Source organism: Vidua macroura, chromosome 8 (genome assembly GCF_024509145.1).
Source record: "Vidua macroura isolate BioBank_ID:100142 chromosome 8, ASM2450914v1, whole genome shotgun sequence".
Taxonomy (NCBI): domain Eukaryota; kingdom Metazoa; phylum Chordata; class Aves; order Passeriformes; family Viduidae; genus Vidua; species Vidua macroura.
In genome coordinates, this window is record NC_071578.1 from 10,814,694 (window position 1) to 10,840,250 (window position 25,557).

General features: G+C 40.5%; 1 protein-coding gene across 1 annotated transcript in view; it reads left to right on the top strand.

Annotated features, from left to right (window-relative positions):
* The window catches only part of SORCS1 (sortilin related VPS10 domain containing receptor 1), a 260,159-nt gene that overhangs the window by 76,686 nt on the left and 157,916 nt on the right, over positions 1 to 25,557 (top strand). Inside the window, exon 2 of the mRNA XM_053984129.1 lies at positions 5,630 to 5,697. Coding sequence (XP_053840104.1) covers positions 5,630 to 5,697 — 68 coding nt within the window. The remainder of the gene's footprint in view (positions 1 to 5,629; positions 5,698 to 25,557) is intronic.

Here is a 25,557-nt window from a genome sequence, read left to right on the forward strand (position 1 = left end):
GTCCTCACAAGAAACTGATTCAGAAAGCTGCTGTAAATGGCTAGCAATCAAGTACGAGAAATATTTTATCAAATATACCATGTCCAAATGATTTCAAAAAATGTTGACGAGCAGTCTATGAACAACCCATGCTGAGAGCTGATGGTGTGCAAGTCAGGAAAGCAGACTAATAAGTACATAGTTTTTAGTGCTGTGGATTATCCCAGGACAGCTGCAGCCTTGACTGAAATGCATGCAAAAATACATGTAAAGCATGAAAGTCTGGAAACACTAAAGAGGTTCAGTTCTGGTTTTGCCTTCATAAGCAAAGTCTATTGTGATTTGAAATCAACATTTGAGTCCTGTAGGATTCAAAGCCTCTGTAGGAGTCATCTTTCTGGCTCAGGGTTAGTTCAGTCTGCAGGTAACACTGTAAAATTCAGAGCCCAAGAAGCTACAGTGAACACCTTTAGAAATTTGATGGTGGTGTTCTGTTTGAAAGAATTTCTATCACTACAAAGCCCATGAACGTGGTCATTATGAATTTAGACTCTGTTGTGCTGTGTAAGGTGGAAAGCACTGAGAGGACCTAGGGATGATGATGGATACCTCTGATAAAAATGTATTGAAGATAAGAGCTCTGTTGGTGTAAATGAACTTGAGTTGAATTATCACAGACCATGTTGTGTGGTGGGTCTTTAATAATGGTGATCAAACCTCAAACACAGTGATTGTTGTAGTCCATGTCCTTGTTAAGCTGAGTTTAAATGAGCATGGGCATCTTTTAACACAGTACTCGTGTTGCATTCCCAGGAACAAATTTGCCATGGTCAGTGGGTACTGGGGAGTGTTACAGCTGCCTGACCCAGTGTGCTGAGAGCTCCTCAGTGCTGCTTTCTGTGGCAGTGTTGGCTGATTTGCTTTGAGGACACACATCATGACCCCAGATGAGTTACAGTGGCACAGAGTGCAGCCTGTTGCTTCCCTCCCAGTGAGTTATGAACCTGATCAGTAGCAGAGTGCAGACTCCCACTACCTTCCTGGTCAGCTAGTTCAGCACTGTTTGATGAGAGAAATATTTTTTTTGCCAGGGGAGAAAACAATTTAATTACATTTGGAATGTGTGCTGTGGCAAAGGACAAGCTTTGGCCCATATTCTGAGGGAGCCTTGCTAGAAGTATTTACAGAGTAGTTGAAAACAGGGTCAAGACAAAGATCTAAGCCAGTTGTAAACCTGGGTCAGAAGTGCAAGGGAGGGTACAGTGAGTCAGCATGGATCACTTGGTCCTAAGCCAAAGTAGGTCCGGGGAAAATTTAGCCATGTTTACCCCAGAATTTCTGCTGTGATAGCAAAGATCCTCCTAGGGCCTGATGTAGCAAGTTCACAGAGCAGTCTCTTCTGCCCAGCCACTAACTTATGTTTTGAAACCTATAGATGGTCCTTCACATCTCAAGTTTTAAAAAGCAGTTAGAGGTCAGGATTGATTAAAAAAAATACGAGTTTTTTTGAAAATGTTCTTAAGGTTTGAAGAAAACCATGATGGTGTCCCAGGTGTGAATGCCTTGTCTTTCCCAGAATAGCCACTGGGAACTGATTTCCTTTGGGAGATGGTGAGCCAGGTTTAAGCACCTCTTTTGTCAGTCTGTCTTCCCAGGTGTCTGTTTCTTTCACTTTGTCTGAGTAACTAAACCCATTTTTAGTGCTCTATCTCTTGGTAGGTTAACTCACTCTGGGATGTGGTAAACCCAGGATCAGATATCTTTTGCTCTGAGCTGTCAGTGCAAAAGTGATAAAGTTTTGTTTCTCCTTCTCTTTCCCACCTGCTATGGCAGAATAATCCACTTCAAGTGCTGATCCTAATGAAAAACAGACTTTTCTGAAGCCTTGTATTTCTATGCAAGAGGAAAGGTTATCTGTATTCACAGCAGAGCTGGAATAAGACTGGATTTTTAGTTCCTTTTCATTCTATTTCTAGTTTGCTTTTTTTTTCTTCTTGCACTTGTTAGCTTGCATTGATTGGTAAGTGGTAAAAAAGGGAGAAAAACACACAGTCCCAGAAAGCAAAAACAAAACAAAAAAATGAAGAAAAGGCGAGGTGTTATTTTCATTTCATTACTGTGCTTCTTCACAGCCCCTATTCTGACATTTAGAACAACATAATATGCATGTCTATGTTCATTAGGTTTCTCAGTACTACACAGTGACAGCCACAGAGGGTGGGGGGAAAAAAAGAAACAATCTTAAACATGAACTAACCTTTGCAGGCTAAATAACGAAGAAATGAGAACAGCAAAGAAGAAAAATGATTTCTGAAAAAGTAAATACATCTGAAATCATGGCCTTGCATAGATTACTCAACTATCATTACAAAGGGGGAAAAAGAATAGCAACCTCTAGGGCAGAAATAACTAATTTTCTGCCCAATGATTTGTTTGTTTTGCACATATATGTTTGAGCAGATCTATTACTGGTATTTGAACCATAGTAAATGACACAAGGAGACTGCTGAAGCCGTGGATAATCTTAAAGATATTTGGAAGCTGGTACAGATTCTCAAAAATTAAAAAGCTTCTAATAGAAAAAGCTCTTATGTGTTGTTGAAGTAGTGTACCTATTCAAGGATAATAGTTCCTGCACCAAGTGGAGATATCTAAGCTGTTAATCCAGAACCTGGTGCATGTCTGCCACAGCGTGGTGTCAAATACAAATCTTGGGAATGTTCAATGCTAAGATTTTTTTCCTAAATTTACTAGGAAGTCAGGATATAGCAATATTGCTTAGGGTTCTTGATGTAGCCTATCAGTGACTGACATGCATGCTGGGATGGGCCCAGGGATGCCTCTGCAGAAGGATTGTTAGTGCTATATCAAAAAGTGTGATGGAATGCAGTTGGCTTTCTTCCCCCATCAGTTCCAAGGCAACTACATAACTTTAAGATTGTGTGGGTTTTACTGAAATTTATTGAGGAAGAAAAAGGAACAAAAGAGACATTTCAACCCTCTGGAGGTGAAATATTTTGATTTCTTCTACTGGGACTTTTAATTTTTTTTTGTCATTTCATGTTCTTTTTGGGATGTCAATTACAATTTTTCTCCACTGAAATGGTGGGATTAAAATTTTCAATAGAATTTTCTTTCATGGCTGTTTTAAGATTTGTAAATTTTCCTCACTTGGGAAAAAGTGAAAATCTGAGTATTTTATGAAAAATAATTCTCAGTCTATTTAGCACCAGTATTTACACACTCCTGATCTTAGTATTCCATAAAATTAACCTCATTCTAATTCTGGGATTTTACAGTTTCTTGAATGGTCTTCCCCAAGAGTACATCAGCCAGTGGCAAGGAAGAGGGATAAAAAAAAATCACACTGCTTTTCCTGTTTAATCTTCCGAATTTCTATGCCTGCTCTCTTTAGGTCTGCTTCTAAAATGACCAGATTTCAAAATATTAATTGGGGGAAGCATTCAATAGTCATTTATGTCTCTGGTACCTCTGGCAAGCAGAGCAGGAGAGGGACAAGAGGAGAAAACAGGATTTGGAAGGAGATATAAGGAACTGTGCAGCTGCTTTGCAGGACCCTGGGAGGCTCAAAGCCAGGCTCTGTGCAGCTCCCACATGATGTCTCCACACAGGAGTGGAGTTCACAGCTACCTTTCATTGGGTTGGTATTCAGAAAGGTTTTATGTGCATATCCCATCCCCTTCTTTGGTCTTCTCCCTTGGTTTTTATTTACTTGCTAAGTAGGGGATTTGCAGACCTGTCCAGAGGGTGCTGTGAGGGGTGGCAGTGACACAGCTCTGGATCTGGAGCTGACAGCTGCCCTGCTGTCATTGATAAGCATTCCTGGGAGGGTGCAGATGGAAATACAGGATTTACAAAGCCCTGATTGCTGTTAGCTCTGGGGAAGGATATGTGCCCACCCCAGCTCTGGCTCCTGCCTTGGCTGGGGCTTCCCACCTTGGCTCCCTCTTCAAAGAGGGATCTGCCAGGAGAGAGGGGAGCTCCTCCCTTCCAGCACTGGGGTTTTGGGGAGCAGAGGGGATGTTCATGTCAGGCTGCCCTGGGGAGCAGAGGGGGATTGTGGCTGCTATGTGAGTTTCCCCATGAGCTGCACATGACTTGTGTTCATGCAGATAGGAAGTGCTTTGGGCTGCCTTTCTCCATGCTGGGAGTGATTTTGGAGTTGTGCTGTAGAAGGAGATGTCTGAGGTGTGCTCTCTGCCCCCTCTACTGCTCTTTCTGCTGTCTCATGTGCTGACTGTTTTGCAAGGAGATAATTCTCATTGTGGCTGTTTCAGGCTGTGTAGGAGGTAGATGGGCTTTTGGCTTTGGAAAAGGCAGTGGTGAGGTCTGTTCCTCCCTGTGTGGCAATTCTGTGCCATGCTGGTGCCAGCTGGCATTGGGCTGATGGGCACTGAACTTCCTACAGTCCTTTGCTGCTCAGCCAAATTGGTTGAAGTTAACAATTTTATCAAGGGACCAGGGGGATTGTGTGTCTGTGAGCCTCAGTTCTTAGGAACCCAGGCTGAAAATAAAGAGGTATATAGATCAGAGGCTTTGTCAGATAAGAGCTGGGTCTTTAATTTACTGTGGTTTTAATGGGATAGGGAGGAGGATAAGAAGTATGGTGATCTGGCAGGGAGTCATGCAAAATAAATTAGTAGCAATAATAATGGTCTGGTAGTTTGTCCCAAATGTAGATCTTGTTAAAGAAGCCCATCATCTTGAAAGTCAGAAATAAGTCTTTAAAGACACTAACAAAAGAGCAGGCTGAAATCTTTTGCTGCAAATTCTTTTTGCTAAAATTGCTTTCCTTCCCCTGGTAAGATAATTTTATTCTAGGAGTGCCTGCTTTGGCAGGAGGGAAAGCTCTTTATCAAAAGAGCTAATAAAAGTCATAAACTTGGAAACACTTCCATTCTGGCTAAACCTAAAACTTTTCAGTGAAGTTATAGAAACATTGGTTGTTAGAGATATTTGAAGGTCCACAGTTCAACCTCTTACTCAAAGCAGTGTTATCACCAGCTTTAGATCAGGTCAGCCATGACTTTGCCTAGCCAGATGTTAAAAAACTCCAAGGATGGAGGCTTTACAGATGTTCTGGGTAGTCTGCCCAGGAACACCTGGACTGTTACTCTTATTGAGATTTTTCCTGACGTCCAGCCAGTTGCCAATCCACTGGTGATCATTTGCTTGTGTCAAATCATCTGCTGCAATCAGAAAGTGTTTGACTGGAGACAGGCCAGTGGGTTATCTGTGCACCACAGCTATGAAAAGGATCAGCAGCTTCAGTGTCTATGAAACAGAGCAGAAAATAGTCACTATTTCTACTGCATACAAGATCTCATCTTGTATCCTGAAACTCTGTCTAGATCTGAACTCATTCCCACTGCACTCTGCCTCCTGGGGTTAAGGGAAGAACCTATTGGTGATGTCATGCAGAGGAACTGAACAAAAAAAGTCCAAAAAAAGGCTCAACATTTATCTCTGCAAATTCTTTCCATGTCAGTTTAGGCAATCACTTTTAACAATTCATTCAATTATGTTAAGCGCCCATTAAAGGAATCCTAAGCCCTCCCCAGGGTCATTTCAATTCTGTGAGATTGTAATTGTTTGAGACTAACCATGATTTCTTCTTTTTTGCCTTTAGGTGATTCTAATTCTGACAAAGCTCTATGACTACAACCTGGGAAGCATCACAGAGAGCTCTCTTTGGAGGTATGGAGATAAATAGAGTTAATAATTACCACCTTACGTAAATAGGAAAAGCCTGATACAATTCTTTTATTGAATTTAATTGGATTTCTTTGAAAGTGCTGGAAGGTTTCTAGCTAAACCTTCTCTCACTCCTGTCCTTTCGTACTCAAGGACAAAAAGGCTGAAGTCTCATTGTCTTGTTTCAGCCAGATAAGGTACTTCTCAGATATTCTGTCTTTTGATTTCACCTTTCCCATCTTATTCAGACTGAAATCAACCAATTGGTTTACTTTTGTGACAACTGAACAGCCTAAAGTCCTTGTTTATAATGAAGGATCTCATGGCTGCCCAAATGATCCTTATGAAAAGCCAGTGTTGCTGAGGCTGGGGGAATACCTATGAGTGAGTTTTCAACATCTGTTGATTAGAACTGATGGGATTAGTACTAGATAATTGATTTCCACTTGTGTGAACTTGACTGCTGGACCAATTTATAGGGAATGTTTTGATACTTTCATGATTTAGAAGCATGCCATGCACTATGTGAACCAAAGGGAAGAGCTGGGCCATGAACAATTTCTTAAGGCAGTTATTTGGATTCAATGTGAGCAGAGGGTGCCTGGTTTTATTTCCCTGAAAAATAAAAGAGCTGTTTCCTCTTTCACATGTCCTTAATACTACTTCCATAAGCGGAAAGGGTGGTTTTCTCATAGCTTCATGTGTGAAACTTTGGTGGGAAGCTTAGGAGTTTTGTATGCAGATCACTGATGAAGGTGGATAGGCTGCTGGCAAGATAGAAGAAAACTTCAGGTATTTAAAACTAAAACCTCTTGAATGAAGAATGAACTTGTTGTAATAAACTTATATAGGAAAGGGGTTTTCTTTTGTAAGGGAGAATTTTGGGTCAGAAGTAGAACAAATAAACTTTTTGTTCAGGAGCTGAGTGGGTTTTAATAGAATAATAGAGGAGGGAATTGAGATGAAGTACATTCTGAACTCAGGCTATTGCTTCACCCACTGGCCTGAAAAAATAAAACTAAAACCAAACAGACTAAAACCAAAAGAAACACGACTTCTAGGAATTATTCTGAGCAGTAACAGGAATGCTCAAAAGTATTAGTATTTTGTGGGGTTGAATAAATGCTTTTTCATACCATTATGAAGATTAATCATTATGGAGATTAATCAATCTTTCCATTTCATAAACCTTGCTGCCGTGACTTTCTGTTCCTTTGTCTTTACTATGGTGTGTGCACACCTAAAGGGTCTGTCAGGACTGTGGCTTTGGCAATGTTTTGTACGGGGAGTTTGTGCTAGACTGTTTCATTTATGTGAAAAATAATATTCATAAGTACAAAAAATATTTTCATTTTCTCTGGCTACCCTAAGTCATTTTGCCATGAGAAGTACTCTTCTCTGCTTTGTCATTCATTGCAGAAGTTATGGCATTTCAGCATGCATAGGCACCTCCTTCTCCATTGCTGACAGTGCTGAAGATCTGCTTATGTGATGCAGGGTTGTGTTGAGGTACTATTTTCTAACTGAAACTAGGACAGCCACATCAGAGTGGAGAGCACAGTTCCTGATGAGATGTATGAATGCAGCACAAAACTGTGCTGGTGGCCTTATGCTCTTTTCTGTTTCTGGTTTCTGTGGAGCATTCCACAATGGCATAAAATGTTGCCCTGATTAAGAAGGGAGGGATTGTGTGGATGTCACTGGAGGATGTAACAGGTAGCTGGGACCCCAGCAGTGTTGCAGTCCTAGAGTGAGTGCAGGACACTTTTCCTGACCTCAGTCCTAATCTCAGAATGTGATTAACATCATAAAAATAGCATGAGTGTTTCCTCTAGTCTGGAATTCTATTACCAAAAACTGTCTGATAAAAAGTAAAAATCTGAGTATTTTATGAAAAATAATTCTCAGTCTATTTAGCACCAGTATTTACACACTCCTGATCTTAGTATTCCATAAAATTAGCCTGATTCTAATTCTGGGATTTTATAGTTTCTTGATTCTTGTATGGTATTCCCCAAGAGTACATCAGCCAGTGGCAAGGAAGAGGGATAAAAAAAAAAATCACACTGCTTTTCCTGTTTATTCTTCCCAATTTCTATGCCTACTCTCTTTAGGTCTGCTTCTAAAATGACCAGATTTCAAAATATTAATTGGGGGAAGCATTCAATAGTCATTTATGTCTCTGGTACCTCTGGCAAGCAGAGCAGGAGAGGGACAAGAGGAGAAAACAGGATTTGGAAGGAGATATAAGGAACTGTGCAGCTGCTTTGCAGGTCCCTGGGAGGCTCAAAGCCAGGCTCTGTGCAGCTCCCACATGATGTCCCCAAACAGGCTGGCACCAAGACCATATGAAAATGATTATCATATCTGACACTTCCTTCTAGTACTATACTATCATTCATTCTTAATGTTTAAGTTACCCTTAACCTTCAGGGTAAGGTGTATGAGGAGCTGAATAATTTTCTTTTTGTTTTAGTATATACCAGAGGATTAATATTCTGTGAGCTGACCTTCTCAGTGTCTTTTGGAGTGTGTTAAAATTTTTAGTACCTGTGACATCTTAGAACAAAGAATTCCATAAATTATTTGAGGAACCACTTGTTTTACTTTGAACCCCTCAGCTTCACTTGGCACGTGTCACTTATCAGTGCATTTGTATGGCCAGCCATCTAGAGTCCCTGGGAAGTGCTTTGAACTGGGAAATGCTGGACAACCACAATCAACCCACTTGTCTTTGCAGTGCTCCATGGCTGGCCCTTAAGTGCTCATGGCTGCTCTGGAAGCTGCCAGTGCACTTCCTTGGATTTTCCTCTCTCCTGTTACCTTAAGTAGGCCCGTGCTGATTACGCTGGGCTCTGTCCTGAGTCTGGCTCTGCTGTTAGATCCCCCCTCACCATGCAGCCATGCCTTCGGGTCACTGGTAGATATGCCTATGAAGATCCCAGGACAGCTTCTCTGTTCTTAATGTGATGGAAAGAAATAGCCAGGTGGGCACATCTTATTATTCTGTGTACCTGATAGAGGTTATGAGCTGTTGCTCCTCCTGGCTGCTTAAGTGACATGTTAATTTAAATCTCCCTGCTTCTTTGAAAATGATAGAACAAAAATAGGTTTGAGAGAAGGGGTGAAACATATCTTGCAATTTATTTCATGCCTCTGAGTTTCATTCTGGGGAATGGAAGAAAACATCATCTCAAATCTGGTTTGCTTTCTGATATGAGGAGTTCTGTTTCTGGAGGGTAGAGGGGAAAGGTGGTTCTGCAGGTACCCACAACTGAAGAGGAATCTGTCTTGAATACATGGCAAGGAAATACCACTTCTGCCTCCTGTGCTGAGTGCACTCTCCAAGGGTTGATGAGTAATGAGGGGCTGTAGCAGCCTGTTACTGACACGAGTAATTTGTGCAATAGCTGGTTATAAGCACATCTGTCATTCCAAAGTGTATTTGGGTGATTTAAACATTCTTACTGATGGGACTGTAACCACCTATAATCCAACTATGCCATTGCCTACAGGATATGAATCTATCCTCTTTATAAACACATTACTTCCTGCTAGGATTACTTCTCTTTATTTCTCAGCCAGTTTACTATAGCTGGCTGCAACACTAATGGATGGAGATCATTCTTCTAAAACTACTGACAAACTAAAAGGCCACTGCTGACAGACATGAAGGGATGAAATACAGTAAGAGAAAAGAGACAGGAAGAGTCTGTATAATCTTCTAGATTGTTAAGGCTCTGTGTGCACTGAACTTTGGATGGCAAGTGAGCTGCTGCTTCTGTACATGATAAATGAAACTTTGCATCAGGCTGGGCCTAACTTTAATTATACTGTTATCCTCTCAGCAGACTTTTTCCACAGTTTTAGTTGAGAACTTTTTGTTTACTTTTTGTTATTCTTTTTATAGAAGAAAAAGAAAATGGAGAAGGAAAGATTATCTGTCACTGAGCAATTAACTGAGCGTATTGGATTTATTTCTCTTCCTTCCATAGATATCTCTCGGATCAAAAAGAGGATTAAGCTGTGAGAGTTAGGAGAAGATGTTTTTTACCACTAGAGTAAGATAAGCTTGCATTTCAAATAAATAAAAATGTCAGAAATGTGTGCATGGTATCCAAGAGCTGTAGACAGCTGTGGGAGGACTAATCTTTTCCTGTTTGTGTAAATATGATTCTCTGGAAAGATGTGCATGAGCGACACTTTCCCTCAGGACCTTGAGAGGCTCTCAAGCCATGAGTGCTGCCATTCACCGCTTTGCCTTCTTATTGGTCTGTATTTGGTGAGAAATGAGTCATTATCTGGAACTTTGTCTAAAAATAACAGTAATTAAACTTTCCTTTTCAGCCAGAAATTAGGAAGATGTAGAGTTTGCTTAGTGTGAGAATATTTTAAATCATAATCTGTTGCTGTGTTAGTTCTGGAAGCTATTGATGATAATCTTGACACTGCAACATTTTGCCTGAGCTCTGAACTCCCCAGTTCAGGAGTGATTATCACTTTCAACCTGCCCTTCACTGCTTCTCATTTCTGCATTAAGAAAGCTTCAGCACATATGCCATAAAGAAATCTAAAGGATGCTGAAAAATACTTATGTCTCATGTAGATCTAGATTTAATTTTCCATATGCAAAGTGGGGGTTGTTTATAGTTGCTATTTTATTTTATTCTTGGAAAGCTGAAAATGGATCTGTTTCTAGCTCTGTTTCTAGCTTTTACATAATCTTTTTATTTAACCTTGAGCTGCTATTTTAACTCCTCCATCAGTTTACTTATCCATTCCTTCCACCACCACCACTGCACATCATGCTGCAACTCTGTCCTTTCAAGAAGGGAATTTGGGTTGTAATCCAGAGAAGAGTCAGAGTTGACCCCAGCCCTGTGGCTTTAAATACTACAGGTGTTTTGAAGCCTCCCATGCTGATGTTTCTGCATTCAGTGTCCTGGTTCCTTTCCCTCTCTATAGATCTGTCAACCAGAACTGTCTATGTGTTTGTGGAGATTTTCTTCTCTGGACTAGAGAGTTTTTGCAACAAGAGACTTGAAAGTTTGTCTGTATTTGCTTACTTCCTTTATGGGGAATTTCTAGGTTATGTCTGTTACTGTATTCATCGTTCTCCTGGACCTTTTATGCAGGTTCTTTACTTGTGCTTTGCAGATTGATTCTGTTTTCAACTCACATTTATCTTCTCCCTGCTAAGCCACACTAATAAGGTGTAGCTTAGTGACACAGTGTGCTCTGCAACAGCAGATTAGGGTCTTTTAGCTGAAGTAGGAGGTAGGAGAAGCAAATACGTATGAGAGGAACTGAAAAAGTGAGGGGAAGGAAAGTCTCATTAAACACATTTTAGCCAGCAGTTTTGTGGGAAAAAGGAACTTGAAAATGACTATTTGAAAGGCTTTTATCTATAAATACAGTGCCCCAGTTGCTCAGTGTAAGTCACTTTTCTTAAATGAATATCAGAGCTTGATAAATGCTGCTACATTATCTCCCATGGGCCTTTAGTGACATTGTACCAATGACATTTCCTTGTGTCTCTGGTTTAATCCTTTTTCCATTTTCTCCCCTGCAAACGTAGGAACCTCTGGCTGGTCTGTGTATAGATGCTGGAGGGTTTCTGGGAGAGGGAAGAATGGGTTTGCACACTCAGCTATTCATGTAGGAAGCAGTATCTTTTTATGGTTTGATCACAGTGGGAGATCTGCCTGCACTGCAAGTGGGTTTAGAACATGGATCTTTATGCTCTGTGTGTGGAGCTCAGTGCAGCCTTTTTCCTGTACATGGGGACACTCTGTTCAGCCATCAGGACCCCTAGGGACCTAACAGTTTCTAGAGGGATCAATTTCTGTACCTAAGAGGGCTCATTTAACCCTGGTAACTAACAGTAATAAAAACTTCTAGCACAGTCAACTCTTCTACTTGGCTGCCAAAGTTTCCTTGGATGTTCTTTTTGTTATCAAAACCAAAGTTTCCTTGGGTGTTCTTTTTGTTATCAAAACCAGCTCCAATAAAGATGAAGGGTGGAGAGGGGCAACTACTAACCAATCAAAGAAAAGTGCACCCCCCCCAAATGACCTACCTAGGAAACAACCCACAGCAGATGCTTAGTTTAGCAGGAAACTTAAGCTTTTTTTAATTTTACCAATTTTGCATTCCCTAAAGAATAAGGGTCAGTAAAACCATTTCATTTTTTGTGGCATTTCATGTGTTTGTCCAATCAATCTCATGTAAATTCTGCCTTGACTTATCTTGAAGAGTCATATCCTGATATTATGAAGGATCAGATTTGGTTGAGGATTTAGTGATGTGCTTCTCATTCCCTGGTCTGTGAGGATAAAATATTCAGCACTAATGATGATGTAAATTTATTAAGCCTATTAAAAATGTGTTCTCTGTTTCAGCCAGTCATGAAATGTAGGAGTGTTATCAAGTAAATCAGAAAGAATCCAAATCAATTTTCTGCCTGAAAGAAACATGTAAATCAAGATAATGAATATTAATGCTGACATCTATTAGCAATATACTGTAAATAACAAATGCACCACATTTATGCCACTTAAAAGGCATATAGTGTTTCAACATACTTTGTCATTCTTACTCTGCAAATTAGATTATGAACTTCCATATCTGTTTCCTAGGCTGTACCTGTTTGCTCAAATGATGTTGGTAAAACATAACAGAAATATCTCTGGTTCTGCTCCACAGGGTTCATCCATCTGCTGTGGCTGTGTAATAACTGCAGACAAGCTAGACTGGAGCTGATGTCTAGGGGGAAAGACAAACCACACAGAATTTACCAGTTCAAAAACAGAAAGTAAAACACCCTTTGTGTTCTGGTATTTCCATTCCTGTCATATCTCTGTGCAGTCATTTTGCAGAGTTGGGTAAAATTGTACTCATCTCTTCACTTCTAATCACCAAAAGGAAAGAGTATATTTGGAGCCGAGCTTGGGTTGACAGGGAGATACTTCAGTTGAAAGCATTATATAAGTGTGAGATCTAAGTTCTGAGGTTTTCAGGTCTAGGTCCCAAATATTTTTGTATCTGCACCTTAGGATAATTCCTAAGGCAAACAGTCAAAGCTTATTGTTACTGCAGAAAGAGCCAGGCAGATGTCATTAGGTCTTTCTTGGAGGACTTAGTGAAGCACCTGGAAAAGATGTGCTGTAAAATTGCATATTTAAATATGTATCAATGGTATGTTTGTTGTGCAGCATAAACTGACTGCCATTTACACTGAAACATACTGGCTTGTTTGGAACTATTCTTTTTTTTTTTTTTTTCTGAGTTCTCTAACCTACCAAATAATAATTGGTCAAAATGGAAAAGGACAAATAAAGCTCACAATTAATCAATTAGTGCCTTCAATAATGGTAGCAAAGCTGGCTTTTGAGTCTGATCCTGCCAGTGGCTGCTATGCTTGTGGGGTGGGGTTTTTGTGTAAAGTAGGACATCAAGGCATGTTCATCAAGCTGTTTGGTAGGAAGGCACAGAGTCCTTTAGGAAGGCTGAAGCTGCTGGTTGAGACTCAGATCTGCGTGTGGACAGAATTGTTGGTGGATATTGTGCAGGTCACTGGACCACCTAGGGCAAGGAAGGGTCATTTTGCCCTTGTCATTAGGATGTACCATTGAGGGGCTCTGTGTACTCAGCACTGGGAAAGTTTGTGCTCATGTGACAGGGATGACCTGGGAGAGACTCGATTCCTGGTGAGCAAGGACTTAATTTGCAGCTCGAGTTCCCCTTATGTAGGAGGAGTCATGGGGGAATTCAGGAACTTTTCTCTCCTGGCTGGCAGCTTCCTGCTGCTGTTATGTCAAGTCATTTCACTGGTGAGATGCATTAAGTGGCAGAGGAAGATGTATCCTCCTGATTATGAACATCACTTATAATGTGCTCTAAACTGATACTGTGCTTTGCCAGTGGGAGGTAAAAAGCCATTTCTTTTCACCCATTATTTCCCCCTCTCCCCCAAATTAGTTTATTCTGCAAGAAAGTTGTGTGAATTTCCCTAGCATGCATTGTAGTGTGTGCTGTGTAGTTGGGTGTGAAGATAAAATCACTTTTCAATGATCCTGCAATCTAGATAGGTGGGAGTATCCATGAGAGTTGATGAATTGAAAAGGAATAGAAATCAGAAACACCACATATATTGTGCATTAAATGACTTCATGAGGAGATAGAGACTGATATCTGATCTTTATCCAAGGCAAATTATTTGCAGAAAGATTGTTGTTCATTCTACTAACGTACTTTTACTGCTGTATATTATGGCCACGTGCGTATCTGTGTAGGTCTTCCCATTAATTTTCTTATGGTTTTCCTTCAAGCCTGAGTTGCTGGAGTTGGGTGGTTGCTCAGAATCTCAACTTTTCTGTGGTAGGAGAAAGCCCCACTTGCTGGTTTTCACACAGTGAAGAGAGAATTGAATAGCTTCAATTGCTGTACAGATGGGAAAGCCCAAACACAGACTCTTCACACGTAGTTCCTTAGAGCTTTTTTCTTAATTGCTTGAAGTATCTTAGCTGTGAAGACAAATCAGGATAGGATGGAAGAGGAATAAAAATGCAGTGGAATCCTCAATGAACTGAGCATGTAGGTACCTCTTTGTCATACCAAAGGCTAAGGTTCAACTCTGGTCAGGCCAATCAGAACCTTGGATCTCCTTTCCTGAAAACCAGCTGAATGCTGGTTGGCTTATATGATTACACTGTCCAGCATTAAAAAGAAACCCAAACAATTCTTTTACTGAACTTCTGTTAGTGTTTACTTTTGATAAAATTAGAGGTTTTTTCCTCTTTCATAGTTGTAATGCTACAAAGATTCTCTCTCTTCTATGGCAGAACAGGAACAAAGGAGACACCCCCTCAGAGTTAATGGGGAACTGTGTATTTCCTATATATTTAGGGGGAAATAAAGCTGGATGGAAAGGACACAGAGACTGAAGAGATGGAAGATTCCTTGTCACTTATTAATAGTCAGGCCCCAGCAGGCCCTGACTGCCTGTCTTGAGCTGCTGAGAGATTTTTGTTAAGCTGCTGGCTTTATAATCTGCACAGCACTCAGCTGCCAGTCTGATGGGCCCCTGTAACCTCTGGGGAAAAAGGGATGCACTCAAAATCAGGCCAACATTGTCTTTTTGTATTTGAATAGAAAACCTTTTTCAAATAACCTGAAAGGGAAATAGGAGGCCAGAACAACTGTCTGTTTAATTAGCCTTCTGTAATACAGCAAGATAAAAGGAATTTTTAAGGCAGCTCTAAGCTCCCATTCTGCTTTACCAACAAGTCACTGTTTTGTTACAGATAGTTTGTGTTTACATTGTCAGCTCCAAAAGATCAATTTAGGAGGCTGAAAATGACACTTTTTTAGTCTCCCTTATTTCTCCAGTGTTTAGAGTTTTAGAATGAGAAGGACAGCTCTGAGTCCTGGCCATCCTACATCCAGCTTTAGGCAAGCTTCTTCACCGCTGCGTGTGTGGGTAATGGAGTTATGTTACCTGCCCATCTACATGAGCTGAGGGTTTTGGATTAAACTGGTTAATAAAATCCAGTCTTGGAAGAGTAAGAGTGGAAAAACCTACATAAACCCACAGTCTCTATCCATGGCTGAAGCCTAACAGAGACTTGATGGATGCCTTACCAAGCCAGATCCTGATATATTCTCTTCCACTGCCTAACAGAACTATGAGAAACTCTTGTATGTCTTTGCAGGCAGGGTGGATTGTCATCTTTGGGTCAATGTGTGATATTGTTAGTTTGAATTTTGCCTGAACAAAGGCTAATCCCTGCAAAAGAATAAGAAATGAGAACCAAACCCATTCCTTTTAAACTCCTTCCAGAGGAGTTTAAACACCACAGATGTTTTATGACCACAGACTGTATGCCAATGCTGGAAAAAGCACTAGAGGTAGCAGCAACATGAAATTTTTATTTTCTTTATGAAGAGATAAAAAAAAGTTTTTTTTTTTTCCTAATTGTGTTTGTAATTTTTTAGTTCTGTTTTCTATGAGGTGAGAGAGGCAGAACTAGAGCCTTTCTTTTCCTCCTTACTCCATGGTGGGACTGCCTAAGTGAAAGCAATGCCATTCTCTGGAGTAGGTAAGAATGTGCACAGTTCTTCCTCATAATGAGTTTTCCTTGCTAGAGTTTTCAAGAGGGAGTCTGATTTTTTTCCTAGCCTGCCTCCAGCAGTGCCCAATAAATGACAGCTATTAGCAGCGTTAAACTTTCAATAGAAACCCACTACCTTTGAGATAACTTTTCATTCTTGCGCTGCTGCAGCAATCAGCTTATGCCCCAAAACATGAGCTTTCATGACTTGCCATATGACATTATTATCTAGTTAAAAATGTAAGTTATCTCAATTATAGACTGTTGGCCCTTTCCAGTGAGCGCATCTGTGGCTTGCAGGGACTCTGACCTCCTTTGGCTGTGAGCAGTGTGCACTGACTACAGGCATTGTGGAAATATAATTTCTCTTCACTTCCCTGCCAATGCTCGAGTGACGATGTGCTCCCTTGTTATGAGGCAGCATAAAATTTAGAGGCTAGTCACGGTGAAGGTAGTAAGAAAGAAACTCAGAGACTTCAGTAAATTTTCCTTCTAAGTGTTCCCTTTTCAAAGGTAAATGGTCTTATTCTTTGTAATCTCTCCCTCTATGTTAACAGCTTTCACAATGCTAACTCTTTTGTAAGATAACAATCCCAGTCGACTTTATCTGTGGTAAAGGAGCCAAAGAAGGAAGAAACCAATACGTTTTTTAAAAATTTTTTCTTTACAGCCCACCAGCTACTCAGCACACATGTATTGCAAATTCAAGATGTGCATGTTACTCAAAGAAGCAACTGTGATGGCACGGGTGTTTTAATAGCCTATGATTTAATTCCCTAAGTGCTTTATTAAGATGATGCACAACAGTATTTGGAAGCCAAATGCTGCCTTAAGAGAGACTTGGAGGAGTTATTTTCAATCTCCTGACTTTTCTTCCTCAACACAGTAATTTGTTTGATTGGAGCAAAAGGGCCCTGGATTCAGAAGAGGGATTCTACTTCTTATTTAGTGTTTCTTTGTGCGTTAATCAGCCCAGTTTGTGATCTGAGTGAGCAGGAGTATGAATGAACTTACTGTGATATGAGGGAGCTGCATGATTCAGAGAACAGGATACTGGCTGGGGTTTGGAGATTGGCGTTCTGTCGCTGTATGGGTTTGTGGCTGTTTGATAGTGAAATATTTGGCTAGGCATAATCAAGAATCAGCAAATTAATGAGAATCAGAAGTTATGTGCAAGGAATCCTCTCCTGGCAAGGTATTTCTGATGACATTCAGGAAGGTTAGCTGTAGGTGCAGTGATATAGGGCCTCTTTGCCATTAGTCTGGTGATAAATCTGGTATAATTTCCAAGTTTTGAGACAGGCAAGGTAGTGAATCAAAATGAGACTTGAGGTAGTCACAGTGGGCAAATGGATGGCTTAGTGAGCTGAGATCACTTGAAAAAAAGCATTTCATTTCAACAAAGAATAATAGTAGGACAGGGGCTGCAGGCTGAACTTACAGGACTATGTAATATCTACTTAGAGCATGGAGAAAGATAGGACAGTGTGTAATAGTCAACAAACTGAACTTCATGTCCCACTGTGAAAAGACTGAAATGCATTGATCTGATCAATGACTCTATAAGCTAAGGAGCCAGGAGCTGAATTTTTGAAGAAATTAGAACTTTGAAATGTTTAAGATACTGACTTGGCATGTAAAGATTTTTAAGACAGCATACAAATTTCAATAAAACTCTTCCAAAGATGGGATTTCTGGGCAAAAATTAAAGTGACTAACTGAAACATCGATTTAAATTAAAGAATAAGCATAAAATAAACAGACCAGAAGCATTCTTCTAAGATCATGGATATAGCAAATGCATAAAATCGTAACTGAACCAAGTTTGGTGTCTGTTTATTAGAATAGTGACTTGGGAGGTATAACAAAGGGAAGAAGATATGAATATAAGGTGGCCAGATAGGACAGGTAAAGGATGACAAATACCGATGACAGATGAGGAGGAAATCTGATTTTTGGAGCAAAGAGGATTAGACATGGTTAAGATGAGAAGGGTTGTGTGAGGACTCAGCCCTTCTGCTTGTAGAAGCTGGTGTTAATTCACTGAGCTGAGTCAAACAGCACCACTTTCCACAAGCTCCAGAAATTACTTCTGTCCAGTGATATAAAAGCAGCATCACCCTCCTTGTTAGGCTTTTCTCCTTACTATTGATATTACTTTGATGGCTACTATTACCACTTAGATTTTTAACATCATTAAAATGCAAAATAAACAGAAAAGATGGGTGGAAATAGTGTAGCTGTAAAATCTATTCAATCTATGTCCCATTAGAAAATAATGGTCAGTATTGTAATAAGTATAAATTCATCCTTCAGGCCCTCTATTAGTGTAATTATGAAAACACTGGTCTTGGCAGTTGGCTTCTCCTACATTCAGTTGCTGTTTTTTGTTTCAAAAGGAACATGCTGAGTGAATTGGTTTAGAAAGAGAATGTAATAAAGCTCTGAGTAAACAGGGCTTGTTAATTTGCAGAATTTCTATTGAAATTGCATGAACAGAACATGTATAGAGATATAATAGCCTCATTTATATTTGTGGATTATCTCTAATGCATAGTAACTCCTGAAATGCTGATCAGTGCTCTACAAAAAAGGGAAAAAAAAGTGGTTTTCAGTTTGGTTTTGAAGAAAATGAAAGATCTAGAGTTTTTATGCAGATTAGCTGCATGTTGCAATTTACTCCCAAACCAAATCCATAATCCAAATGTGTCTCATTTAACTGAGGGAATGTGTGAGGCTGTTTACTCCTGTTATAATATCTATTGCTCTAGCCTTTTTATTATAAATAATTCCATCAAGTCATTAAGAATTGATCATTGAACAAGGAGGATCCACTGCAGTTGTACTGAGGGGTGTTTTGGGTTGAACCAAAGATACACTTGATTCAGGAGCTTCACTGTGAACCTGCAGCAGGTAAAGCTGACAAGAGTGTAAGAACAAGGCCAAGCCATGTGTGTTACTTTTTTGATGTAGCCTTTCAGCTTGTACTGACTTCTGCCTCCATCTTTAAAACACCAGAAGCGTTGTGTGGAGGTATTTAGTAGCTCTTGGTGGGTGTATCTGTGAGGTTTATTTGTTCTCGGACTGTATCCATCATTTGAACCGATACAATCTTTTAGTATCCAGGGGGATGGGCTGCTGAAAAGCACCCTGTGCTTGTTGGCCTCTGTCAGCTGCAGAGACCTGAATTAGTTCTTGAGAAGGCAGAGATTTTTCTGTGCCTTTACCTATCCAGTTTCTTTTTTCTGCACCTCTTTATATTTTTGAAATCTTACTGTGTGATGGAGGCAAAGTCACCCAGCTCTTTCTTATATTCTAAATGAACTGGCCACTCAGCATGTTGGAGAGTGAAAGTGACAAAGTAGTAAATGACAAAATTTCACTTGTGTGTAGCCTTTAGGGCAAGAAGCTTCATATAGCAGCTGGAGAACAGAGTGTTCTTGAGTTCCATTGATTGCTCTTTAAACATTGCTTTATCCTTTTAATGAATAAAGAAGGTAAAAAGGGAAACTTCAGAAAGCTCAATTCAGTAGTTAAGAAAAATTCTGGCTCCTCTATAAACTCATCCTGTTGTATGTTTGTATCACACGGTTTACTAGAGAATGGAAGAATGGAAGACTAACATAGTGATGGTTTTGGATGATCTTCACCTCTGTATTTCTTGCAGGCTGGACAGGTTGTCTCTACTACCTCAGAAATACTTTTCTCTTAGGAGATGTGGCAACAAACTTGACTCCTAACACCCAGTTGCTTGGAACGTGATGAAACACATCAGTTATTCATATTTAATTTGTGGGCCTAAACCTACAGTGGGGTATTATTGGCTTCTTAGCTGAATTTTCTGGAAGAATTTGGTGGCTTCTCTGCCTTCCTCTGGTTGAACATGATGTAGAGAATTGAATCTGCCTTCAAGATAGAATGAGCCACTCCAAAAGTATCTGTAGAAGTCTTGGTCAGAAAGGAAGAGGCAGAGGAAATGAAAATTCTAGTAAGCTGTGTCTTCTCTGTTCCGAGAATGAACTCTGAAACGCAGCATTATCGTTCGTAAGATCTGGAAGTTTACCATCTGATGGGATGAGCCAGCCTCTACTGGCTGCAAAAGAGCTTTTCACTGCTGGAAAGCTGGGGGAAAGGGGAATCATGTGGTTATTGCCAGCACTGTTCTCAGTGGCTGCAGGTAATGCCTTGCATGGGATCATACCAACACTCGCCCTGTCCATCTGCCCTTATATAGAAATTCCCCCTCTCCCTTAAAGACTGACCACTGACACCTGTGTTATCAACTTTGGGCTCTGTTTTTGGTAGTGAGCTTTTTCTTAATTTGGAAAACTTTACAAAGAGGCCATACCTCAGTTTGGCACATAGAGAAAGTACTCACATGGTCTAAATCTGCCTGCATAATTCCATTCATTTTGGCACCCAATTTATTTCTCGTAGGAACTGATGTCTCCAGCTGCACCTAATGAGTTCAAATTTGCCCAGGAAGGAGGATGCTGAGTGAATCAGCAACATCTCAAATTCCTCAGAGCCTGAATTTACATGTGTATTTGGCCTACACTTGACAGTGATCATGTGCATGCATTAATTTCCCACTGGGCATTGTCATCCTGTCCTCCAACATAGGTTTGTCCTTCCTTTCCTTTCTAAGATGTTACTTCTCTGGCCTCCCTGCTTCTGGTGTTTTCTTTGTTAGTTTCAAGAAGCTTTAAGTCTTGCTCTGAAAGCTAAGTAATATATTTATATTTTTTTCTGGAACATCACATGGCAGTCCAGAACTTCCCTGAACACAGATGTCATAAACATGTGTCTTCTTAATCACTAAAGTTCTAGCAGGCTTTTATGTAATTATAGAGGGTAATTACACAGACTCTCCTGTAAACTATCATTAAGTCTGTGGAAAGGCTTGTGCAGATTTCAGTAAGCTTTGGGTCAGTTCATTACCTATCCAAAAAGACAGAATTTTTTGTTTTCTGATTTGTTTTGTCTTTTCTCTACCTCCATAAGAACACAAAGTTATTTTGAGTCAGCATTTGTAAAACGGCTCCTTTCTGGTTCTTTGGGCACCAACCAGAAAAGTGCCACCCTTGAACACAGTCCTTGCACTGTGGCTGTTCCAGCTGAGTATCCTGGGATTTGGGTGGATACAGCACATGGGTGAGCCCAGTGCAGCAGGGAAGGAAGTGTTGCTGGCACATCAGGCAGTGACTTTCAGGTTGCTGTCCTAATTCTTGGAGGAGTTTACACCTTGTGGTGTTGGCATCCTATTTCTAGGAGAGATTTGCAGTGTGAATAGGTGCTAAAGTTAATAACAGAGAATAGTGAACTTAGAGGGCTCTATGAAGTATCAAACTCAGTTCCCTCAACAGTATGAACAGGGTTATCATCCATGTGTAATCAGAGATGTTAAGGCAGAGATAAATTTTAAGAAAGAATTTGTCTGAGGATCAAATGGGTGGGGGTGGATAAGTTTGATCAATGGCCAGCTAAGGCTGTTGTCCTTGTTATGTGTTATTGGGGTCACTGTGCCCTCTTTGGGAGACAAAACAGGAAAAAAGTCTGTTAGGCATTCCACAGGAGCTGTGAGACCTTCCTGACCAAGCTCAGCTCCTGTTTCTCTGCAGCAGGGTGCCAGGCCTCTCCTGCTCTATGGTTCTGTGGAGTGAGTGCAGGTGGTTGCCCTCTTTTGTAGGCACCAGCTGTGCTCAGTGTGTGCCTCTAACAGTGCTGTACAGCTGTGGCAGACAAATCTCATCTGCTCAGATCATGAGCTGGCAGTAGTCCTGCCAGAAGGCCCAAGCTTGCTGCTCCTGATTTACAGAGCTCACAGGACAGTCTGTTCACAACCTCAGCTATATCTGAAAATATCACTCTGTAATGTCTAAATGCCAAAGAAAAAAAAAAAAAAAAGGATAAACTGCCAAGAGGCCTAGATTCTTTAAAGGAAGAGGATGGCAGCATAACTCTTCTACTGACAGAGTCCTGCAAAAATGAGGTGGTTGCAGTCAAGGAGCTGAACTTACCAGCCTGTAAATCGGACAGGACTTGTCAGCACTATCAGCTGAGTTAATGCCCAGTGGTACAGTAAGGAAGATCCACTGTTACTGCTGCCTTTCTGTCAGAGTCATAGAGTAGACAAGTAATATTGTCTTCATTCAGTATAAAAAGACCGTTCCATTAATTGAAATAATAGACTAGGACTGGGTTTGTCTGGAGGTAGAGAACAGAGATCTAGAGCCAGGCCTCAGGCAGGGGTAGATGTGATTTACTTACTGTTTGTGTTCCAGTGCTGTCATTTGCTGCAGTCTAGGCTGACTGGCTGGGATTAATTTATGATGCTTTCTTACTACTGCTCCGTTGCCCACCAGCGCTGCAGATCAGATGATCTATCAATTGCCACAAGAATCACTTCTTGTGTCTTTTACCTGTCTTCACTCCTGATTCTCTAAAGCAAACTTTACTTTTCACTGCTGCTTTATCTCCTGCATCTTTTTTGCTCTGTCAGCCAAAGACTTCTATTCCAGCAGGTCCCAAAGGTGTGCTTTCTTAATTCCCTGGTAAATTTTGAAATGAATCCCCAGCTGGTACCAATCGCTGGGCTGAATGTAGGTGTGCTGATTAGCTGCTGTGACAACTCTGTCTAATTAGCTGAGTAGGTTTTTCCTTCTCAGAGTACCCAAAAGAGATGTTTGGTTCAAGGTTTTATTAAGGTGAGCTAGGAGTTAATTATCATGCACAAGGGGTTGAAGACTGATCAGCCTCTGATCTAGCTCAACAGCCTTAATTAATGGAGGCAGTAGAGGCCTCATGTTTCAGGAGTGACAGTACAATCACTAGGGTTGTCCACTTGTCCCTCTCTGTTTCCCTGTAGAATAAGATTCCTTTACCTGCTCCCCTTTGCACAGCCCTCAGAAAATACATTTGAGCTCCATCAGTTCATGCTCAGACAAAAAAAGTGACAACAGGCATTTTACCTTGCCTGTCCATTATTTTCTTGGATAGTTGAGCAACATCATATTTGGGAATAGAGGCTTCAGTTAAATATCTCCTTCCTTGGGAACAGAAACTCAATAAAGAACTGGGATCTAATCCACAGAAATTTCCCAAAGAACTGTAAATTCCTGGAACGTGAAAGTGGGGATACAAGTGTTTCATAGTGCCAAGATTAGCCTTAGTTCCACTTCCTGGCCAATAAGAACTCCCAGCATTGGTGGTTCCATCTGTTCTGCAGGATTTGGTTATGTTCCAGAGTCTGGGCCTAAATGCAGTTGCTGTTCTTCCATGCTTTTCAACAGGGCTGAAGAAATTTGGTAACATGCTTTTTTCTTTTGGTGTCTGTACACCACTGGGATGAAAAGTGTATCTGGCATGTGCAAAGGTAGAAGAGTTCAGGGTGATTTTCTTTTTTTGGTAGCAAGGGGTTGAGTGTGTGATGTTGCCACAACGAATTTTGGGTTGTGCAGTTTCTCTTCCACCCTCAGGTTCCCTCTTCTACTGTCCTGCATCAGTGACCAAGCATTCAAGCCAGTCTTGGAACACCAGTACCTTCTTTTCTGGTTACCTGTTTACTGGGTTTGGGATTGTTTGTCCCACTTGGATGCCTTACTGATGGATTTTCTGGGTGGTTTGAACTAGTTTGGGTTGTAACACATTTCTTCTGCAGACACAATTGCTTCCTCTCCTGCAGGTTAAAGCTCTTCCTCTGCCTCATTCTGTCAGTGTCCCTTAATGGTCCTTAAGGGCCATTTAAGAGGTAGCTTTTCCTGAGCCAAGTTTTCTTGTTTCCTCCGTTCTCTTCAGGAGCAGCTTCCCCCATCTATCTCATCTTTTACACCATTTTGAAATGTGTTGTATAAAGTGTTAGCAGCTCAGGAATCCAATAAAACATAGTTTTTTTAACTGTTAATAATTTCAGGATTTTTCCCATTAAGTTTTAACATGAAGTAAGATGCTTAATAAAATCAAAGGAGTTTTATTTCATTCTCTTCAACAGTTCTGCTCTACTCTCATAAATAAAACATTCTCACAAAAAGACACTTATTTTCATATATTCTCACACTGCCACCCAGGCTGAGTTCCTTGACTCTCAGCAACCTCACACAGTGTTGATAATTTCATGGGACCACTGCTGTGCTGTGTGTGGATGAGTCAGCTTTCCATTTTCACAGCAGCTTTAGTTTTTCTTGCAAACACACAATTCTCCTAAAAAAACTCTGACTTTCTGAGGTTTGTCATGGTCCTCCCTCAGAGCCACAGTTGTCTCCACTGCTGTGAGAATACTTGTCATGTTTGACCATTGTTTACAATCACCTGACTTAACTGGTTCCAGGTGCAGGGGCTTTCCTTGCAGAACCTCCTCTTTGCACATTTTGTTTGCTCATTGTAATGAAGTTAAAAGAGCCAACCCAGTCTCATCTGCACCCTATACCTGGTTTTTCTTGCTGATAGTTGAGCTTATCCAGGTTATTGCTTTTTCTTCCCTCTTTTGAACCAGTAAATTCTGCTATACTGGAAATATACAGAATTTCAATTTTATTTTAATGAACTGCTGCTGGGAGAGTCCTTCCCTTTTTGAATCCAATCACTTTGTCAGCTTGATTAGTCAAATTGCTGGTGAATCTATTACTCTTCTCCATAATCATGAGTATGGTTGCATTATTAAACATCTTTCTCTGTCCTACACACAAGCAGAGTTCAAAGGGTTGAAGGAGAGCACAACCCCCCAATAATTAGTAGTACAGTGGCTGAGAGAGCTCTCTTCGGATGGAGGACACTCCTAAATTGAAGTTTTGTATTATTTGAGAATGGCTGCATCTCAGGCTGCATCCTTGCTGTAAAGGAGGATTTGCTTGGAATTAATTTCAGTGTATTGTTGGTTGCTGCAGTAACAGCTCCAGCTGTTCTAATGCTCAGACAGCTACAGGTGCATCAGTGCTTTAGCTGACTGTTCTGCTGAGCACTGTCCTCTCTTTCCAACAAAACCTGGACCTCTCACATCTCAGAACTAAAAAAAATATGCTCCTTCTGATGTTCTGCAAGGAAATTCCATTCAGGAAAAGGTTCGCTTTGGCAGGTTGGCATTTTCTAAAGTGAAAACATGTCTGAAGCATTTCCAAATGAGGCTGCTAATGACTGAATTAAATTTCAGTTTTATCCCTGAATTTTCAAACATTGTGTTTGTATGTATATGGCTTTGTTTTTTATTGTGGTTTTACTGGTTCTTGTTATTTTTGTTGGTTTTTTTTTTTTTCCCCAACCACTCCTTCTAGGCAGAAGCACAAACCTTTGAAGTAATGAAGATTGTTCAGGAAGTGTGACAGCACAAATGTCAAAAATACTCTTCGAGGCTTCTCCAGGACTCCTGAAGAACTTGGGAGTTGTCAGGGGAAATTTATACCACAACGAACTTACTTAGCTGTCTGGACAAACTTACTTGGCTGTCTAGACAAACAGAATTTCTGTTTTATGAGGAATTTTGCATTTTTGAAACTAGTAAAACCTGATAGTAAAATAGACTGTGAAACCTGTCACTAAATGGATGATATCGTTCAGCCAGGTACTAGAAAGGTTGGACAGGTCCCTGGAAGATATTTTGATATTATTCAGAAACTGTCACCTGATGGAGAACATCCTTAGGGAAAATTTATTTTCAATGAAAAAGATCTACTAGAACGTATTACATTCTTGTATGGGTGCCACAGGAACAGGAGGTTACAGGTTGTGCTTTACTGTTGCCTGTGAAAGGCTCATCAAC